The 7716-nt window shown below is 39.3% G+C and overlaps 1 protein-coding gene across 1 annotated transcript; it reads right to left on the bottom strand.

Annotated features, from left to right (window-relative positions):
* Window positions 1-732: 732 nt before the first annotated feature.
* LOC131543054 (potassium voltage-gated channel subfamily A member 2) lies at window positions 733-6789 on the bottom strand. Its single transcript, XM_058780268.1, has 2 exons — window positions 6654-6789; window positions 733-5429 (listed from the first exon to the last, which is right to left on the bottom strand). Exon 2 carries the CDS (start codon window positions 5293-5295, stop codon window positions 3814-3816), a length of 1482 nt encoding a protein of 493 aa, XP_058636251.1. The 5' UTR covers window positions 5296-5429; window positions 6654-6789; the 3' UTR covers window positions 733-3813.
* Window positions 6790-7716: the final 927 nt, after the last annotated feature.

Raw genomic sequence — 7716 nt, 5'->3', positions numbered from 1 at the left:
ATGCCGTCATTATTTCCTTTTCTAAAATTATCTGCCAAATACTAGCTCTGAGCATCTCTGTGACATTTAGACAATGCACGACAACATTTGAAAGGAACAAGCAACACAGCTTTCGGGTTTCATATATCATCTTTGTTGTATTTGCAGTATTGATCATTTGGAAGGGATATATGCATGTCTTGGTCCATAGACTGTCCACTGGTGGAGCTTGTAAAGTGCTTTTTTTTTTTCTTTTTTTTTTTTTTACATCCAGTAACACTGAAGACATTCTGTTTTTCAGTGCTTACATCCTAAAAAACATGGCTGCATTGAAGAGTGAATATTACAGACTGGATCACACTAACAGGAGTGTAAAACGTTCAGTGTCTTGGTGCTTGTCCTTTACAGCCAGAATGGGTTGAAATAGACTCAATTCAACTCTCTGCCAATTGAAGTGTTTGTATAAGTCTAGACATCCCTCGTTCTGGCTGTTGAGCACAGGCTATAGGGTCTGAAGTGCGTTATGGATATACACATGCCCAAACACACACATATATAACACTGTATTGCATAACTAAGCAATAGGAGAGACTTTCTTTCTTTCTTTGCAGGCTCAACAACATGGGATGGACAGATGCAGGGCTCGTTTCAATCACCACAGCCTACTCATGTCCTCAAGGCCAAAGGCAATCAAAGCATGGTACAACAGTTCTTGCAACTTCACTGTATTTTAAGACTTGTATCAGAATCTCACAACAGTAAGTTTATCCTTTAATTCAACATGAAATCTAAATATTTACTTAATAATGTTCCTGGATTAATGGTTTATGATTTGTCAAAGAAAAAATCAAGTGTTTGCCTTCATTTTTTCCTCATTGAATCGGAGAAAAAGTAGTAGTTTAATGTAAAATTGAATTGAATTTAATTTAAAAAATATTACTGCTCTAAATCTGTGATAAATTGAATTAATAATTGAAATATAGCTCTACTGGAAGGAGATTTAATGGTTATATGGTTTTGATTGAATTTGGCCTTTAAGCCTTTTCTCTCCCAGTCATTTTTTTTAAACAAAAACTTTTTTGTGAAGACAAAAAAATAAATAAAAATTGATTGCATAAGTTGATGCACATCCTTCTAAACCATGGCAGTGGACTGGTTATAAGATGCTAACAAATATGATGTTGTGACATTCAGTGCTGTCATTTAGCATTTCAAATCAACGCACAATCCAAACGTGATACGAGAAACTGGTGCAGCTGCAAGCAAAGCAATGACTGTGTTTTTCAATGTTTCACAGACGTGCCTGTCCAACGAGGAAAAAAAGAAGGCTTCAAAGAGGTACTGTTATAGCCCTGACATTTAACACTGCCAGGTCTAGCACCAAAAGCATAACATATGTTATGGTCACACATTAAATATAAAGTTACAGTGACAATGTTTATGTCGGATTTAGTTTTATGTGGATTAGGATGATACATGTGATTCACCAACAGCATACTGTCTAATGTCATGCATAGAAAACCTGCTGTTTGCCTGCTTTAGAGGTGATGTGTGTCATTTCTGTTCCACTAGTGGAATTACAAAAATGTATAGTTTTCATTATTATCTTCCAAACACTCCCCGTCTGCCACTATTTTGCCCTGAAATCACACCATCGGTTGAGCCAATGTTGCTGTGTTTTGCGGCTTACACATCAGAACAATGATTTGTTTTTATATTTTGGGGGGAAATTAACCCACAAAAGGATTACTGGCAGAACTTTTTTTTTCTTTTTTTTTTTTACATCAAAAAAGACACTTCAGCTTTAAAGCATCCAAACATAAGTTTAGTACATTTCTTAGGCACTGGCTATGCACTGTGGGGCGTCAGTTTGGATAGATTGGTTTAACATTCAGGCTTTTACACTTTGTTAAACCTACCCGAATTGTGCGTGTTACAGTGATGTCTATATTCTGAATTTAAAAAAAGAAAACATAATTAGCAGCAGCTGTGAAAGCAGTATCTGCTTCTAAATTAGCAGCATCAGCACATAAAGTTTGCTTAAAAATATTAGAGAGGCAAAGACAAAGGCACCTGCAGGCCAGGTGAGATACTGGAATAGATGTGGGTGAGAAACCTTCTATTGGTACACAGTCACATCAAATAATCATCAATCCATCCATAGACAGTCTCAGGATTTTTCATCTAAAAACTCAATAGAATGAAAACAATGAGATTTTCTGCTATGCTTTTAAGGAAAGGATGCAACAACTGTGGTTGGAGCCTAAGCATTTGTAGAAAGTCTATCAAAAGAAGCCAATATTGACTTCCATAGCTTCTTTCTGTTGATTCATTGTTGCTTGGCATTATACAGTCTTTTCATCAAAGGAGATGCATGTAAGCCTGTAAGTCTAGATTTCAAGGTCACCTGAAGCTAAGACAATCAGAGTCCCAGCAATCAATGCCCTAATGCTGCACTGTCCATCCAAATGCATTGCAGAGTGTCTTTTCATTCTTTCAATCGCAAAACAAAAACTGAAAACAGCACCTTTGGGTCACAATAAAACTTTGCAGATAAAAATAGATGTATATATGTATATATATACAGAGCAAGATACATATTTTTGTAATATTCTAGCTAACTAGTTTCTTTATATCACTTTCTCTTGAGCTTAAAATCCATGCCATTAGGATTGGTTTTGAGGCCATGCACTATAATACCGGTGTTTTTCTCGATCAAAGGCAGTAAAAAAGACAAAACGTCTAACAAGCTCTATCAAGGTTTTTCTAACATCTGAAAATGATTTCAGGATGATAGACAAGCCAGTGATTAAAAACAATCTGACATCATTGCTACAAATTTGCTAGGGGACATTTAAGTGTGAACTACAATATGGCTCATTAAGTGACAAAGTAATTTGAATATCAACTACATTTTGAACTATCTCTGCAGCTTGCAGCAGAAACAATGGGAATATACACTGAACAGTATGCTCTTACACAAAATACATCAAGCATTTTTTTTTCTGTGGCACTAGGGTGTTATTTTGCTTATTTTTCATTTAACGTGTTTTTTATGTTCCTTATCCTGAAGAGCTGTAAAAAAAAAAAAAAAAACCTGATATGAAATGATAAAAGAAAAGCCATTGAATGACAATGGACACAGACACCGTAGACTATAAATAACATAAAATATGAGATGTAGAGACATTCATCTCGTCTTCAAAAGCTTTGCAGCAGGATAATCGTGAAGGAATAGATACAAGTGTTGTCCATACGTATTTTGGGTCCCCACACAGATATCGACACAAAAGCAGGCAGTTTTCAATGACATTCCCAGCCTGATCACTACAATATCGCTAAAATGACAGACAACAGTCTTGAATCGACGTGAATATTGGTGTTCTTTAACAAGCAGCAGGAGGGAGGACGAAGCTTCTGTGAATATTCTTTGCATCGTATACATGTACTGCATGTGACCGCAAACCTTTTTAACAGCAGATGAAGCACACAAATGACGTTTCTTTGGCGAAGCTTGGCTTTGAGAGTAAGATGTTGATGGAAATATACTGACACTCATGTGCTTTTTATTTGTGTTCCACAGTTTCGAATAAATACTTGGCTCCTGATCCAGATAAGGTGTTGGATGATATAGACGACTCCATGCAAACACTGATGATTGATTTGATGATTATTTTGATTGTGGACGGACCTGGATGTAGGCTTGGACTTTTAATGAGGAACTGGAGATTGGAAATCTCATGACAATAACTGAGGCGTTCAACCTTACAGTCCTCCTTCGAACATGGCTTACTAGTCCTTTAATAATTCAATCCGTACCTGCTCCTTGAATTACTAGACATCTGTCAGCATTTTTTTGATATTAACATAATTTGTATTAGCTAAAGTGCAATTGGCTGTCTTGAGGTTCTCTTCCTGGAAGTCCTCGTTGCTGTTGTTGACCCCTTCTTGGATTTCCATGTAGTCCGACTTGCTGATGGTGGATCCACTTCGACTTCCCTTCAGCTCTTCTTGTGAATCGGCTTTAGGGACATTAACTTGGAGATACTGCGCCTGCTCCTCACCTTCTGTTTCTCGATGGTAGAAGTAGTTGAAGTTGGAGACGATGACAGGCACGGGAAGGGCGATGGTCAAGACGCCAGCGATGGCACAGAGGGATCCGACAATCTTTCCTCCAATGGTTGTAGGCACCATATCTCCATAGCCAACGGTCGTCATTGAAACCACAGCCCACCAGAAGGCATCCGGGATGCTGTAGAACTGTGACTCGGGTTCATCAGCTTCTGCGAAGTAGACTGCGCTGGAAAAGAGGATAACTCCGATGAAAAGGAAGAAGATGAGTAGACCTAACTCTCTCATGCTGGCTTTGAGGGTCTGGCCAAGAATCTGAAGTCCCTTTGAGTGACGAGAGAGTTTGAAGATCCTGAAGACTCGTACAAGTCTGATGACCCTCAGAATTGCGAGAGACATGGCTTGTTGCCCTTGCTGCCCATCCTCTGCTTTCTCCGCCAGCTCCGTTCCCAGCGTGATGAAGTATGGAATGATGGCCACCACATCAATCATGTTCATTATGTTCACAAAGAAACTGGCTTTACTAGGACAGGCAAAGAAGCGCACCAAGAACTCGAACGAGAACCAGATGATGCATAGCGTCTCTAGAATGAAGAAAGGGTCTGTGAAGTAGGTGGATGTGTAAGTGGTTGTTGAGTTAGTGACGGAAAGTGGGTCTTTGTGCATCTCCTCCTCATCGCTGCGGAAGATGGGCAAGGTTTCCAGGCAGAAGCTGACGATGGAGATGAGGATGACCATGACGGATATGATCGCTATAATCCTGGCTGGCCCAGAACTTTCTGGATACTCGAACAACAACCAGACCTGCTTCTGAAACTCATTGTCAGGCAACGGCCTCTCCTCCTCCTTGATAAAACCCTCGTCCTCCCGAAACATCTCAATTGCTTCCTCACCGAGCTCGTAAAAGCGGATCTCCTCTGAAAAAATGTCCAAAGTGACATTGACGGGACGCCGCAACCTTCCACCCGATTGATAGTAATAGAGGATGGCGTCAAAGCTGGGGCGGTTTCTGTCAAAAAAATACTCATTCCTTAGCGGGTCAAAGTACCTCATGCGCTTCTTGGGGTCCCCGAGCAATGTTTCGGGGAACTGCGAGAGGGTCTTGAGCTGCGTCTCGAACCGCAGACCCGAGATGTTGATGACCACTCGCTCACAGCACTCCTGCTCCGTTCCGGGGTCATAGTCCTGAGGTAGACCAGGGTGTGCTGCCGCCTCATCTGAGGGGTCGCCCGTGGCCACAGTCATTATGCAGGAGGGTGTGGCCTGCACTTTTCACGGAGGCAGGGCACCACAGGGTGGGAAAATGCAAGGAATCCTCACAGAAGGGGCCTTGACACCGTAGAGCACTAAGGGCCACAGTGTGCTACCGGGTGGGTCAACTGAAAGACAAAAAAAGATGTTTGAAAACAGCATGCAGAGAACTTAAATATTGTGTCTACAGAGGGTCTAAAGCACGTGTCAAACTCTGGTCCTGAAGAGCCACTGTCCATCAGAGCGTAGCTCCAACCAGGAACAAAACGCCTGCCTGGAAGTTTCTAGTGAATCTGAAGACCTTGATTAGCTGTTTCGGATTGGATTTGGCTCTCCAGGAACTGAATTTGACACCCCTGGTCTAAAGGCTTTATGTAACAAAAGTAGGGTGAACGCAGGTAAAGCAGGACACTTTCTGATAATGTGTCATTGGCGTTGTTTAAAGATATGATGCCAATGACTTAGCCTATCGATCAGTACATTTCAATAAAAAAATAAATAAATAAACTTATTTTTAAAAATCTTCAATATACTATATAGAGGGAAAAAAATAAATATTACGTAAAACTTCAGTGTTCTACTTTGCTTGTCACTCTAAGGCAAAAAAGAACTAAGAAAATAAGTAAATCTTCTGTATTATTTATGAATAATGTTTATTATAATTTAAGTATGTACCTAGTATAACATTCAGGAGAGGGACCACACATGCAGTACAAAACAGCAAAGCTTAGGCAGAAACTAGATCATAAAACATAGCACAATTTATATAAAACAGCATATTTAGTTATGCATTCACATGCAAAGCAGTTCCTTGGTCTTCTTATAGAAAGCACCACAAAATGAAGCTCTTCGTCAAGCCCTGTCAGTTCTTTCTGGTGTGCTGCAATGGACAAATATCACTTCACATAAATCTGCATCTCTCACAGTGCAGTCCTGTGAAAGAGGCCCTTCTCTATGAGACATGCACATGCTACATAACCATGCTGTATCCTTTCAGTGCGTTCCCTATCCCTTTCTTCCTATCCTTTTCCATGAAATACCTGAACGTTCAAAGAACCACATATGGCATGCTGTTCATATATATTTGTTGGACGCATTTCAATGGAATGTTTCTTGTCCCAAACGGTGCCAGCATGCTCTAAAATATTCAGCAGAAGCAGCCTATGAAATATTAAACTGCAGGAAAATACATTTTAGGCTTAAAAAGACTTGGTGGTCTCTCTCTTTTTACTCTTTAGATCCCTCCACATTATATTATACGTGATGCATAACTGTATATAATAGAATGCACAACACAAATACCAAATAAACGAATAAAGCATCCATGCATAATCAGAACTGAGACATTATACCTGCTAGGATAAACTTCTAAATCACCCCTGTGGTTCCTCAGGTTCCCAGAAGTCACGACAGCCTTCTCGAAGTGTGGATAGCACTCCGGCGTCTGTGTGGCTGCGATGAAAAGGACAAACACACATCTGATTCCTTAAATCCCGGCTGCCACTGTCTGCCGTAGCTCTCGGTGCACCGGCGTATTGTGCATAGCGGGGCAGGCAGGGAGGAGGGGCAGAGAGGTACAGTATACGGGTGTGTCCTCGTCTACCCCAAATCTTCCTTACAGCAGGTTGTTTGAGAAGGTCAAGGAGGAAAGAACAGGAAAAAAAGCGTATGATGCAAAGGAAGGAGGGTCTCTTTATTCCACATTTAAAGAGGCATTAAGCAATCCATACAGGTCGCCACATCCTTTGCTAGAAAGGTTGCAACAACTGACAGTAGAGATGAATGTGATACATCTGCAGTAGGCACAGCATCAGGCTTGACCATTAAGTATTAGTCTTTCAGGGATCACATCAATTAAGTGGACAGTCAGTTTGTTACATTAATGGAAACACTCTTTTAAGTGACTGATAAAGCTACTAATAATTGTGTAATGTGTGAGGGTCAATGACAATGTCAGAGGTATAAAATTATTTTTTTGCATATTGATCACATCAGAATTTTTTTAAAGTTTCAAACATTTTTCAAGTCAAAACTACATATTTTTATGAATATGATTTTTTTTTTTTTGTAAATGTATGAATAGTCAATAAATTTTCCATTTGATGTGATCAATATGTTATTTATATATTTTGGTCACATGACGACAAAATGGCTGACATTTAAATTTTTTTTTGTATTATTTTTTTTTATTATAAAACAAAATACATAATAATTAAAGAATATACAAATATTGTAAGAATTTCAGCCTTTTAATTAGACTTTTTGTCACTTTTTTTTCTCTGGACAGTTACACCACCAAGACATTTATTCTTTAAACCCCACAAAAAATATCCAGATGACATTTAATTAGTTGAAGTATTGAAGTAATTGTCTGTATGAACTGTATGAATACATATATACTGTAGCTATATTGCA

Source organism: Onychostoma macrolepis, chromosome 06 (assembly GCF_012432095.1).
Source record: "Onychostoma macrolepis isolate SWU-2019 chromosome 06, ASM1243209v1, whole genome shotgun sequence".
In the NCBI taxonomy this organism is placed as follows: Eukaryota; Metazoa; Chordata; class Actinopteri; order Cypriniformes; family Cyprinidae; genus Onychostoma; species Onychostoma macrolepis.
The sequence above is the reverse complement of the archived record's forward strand: the minus strand, read 5'-3'. Positions and strand labels throughout refer to the sequence as shown.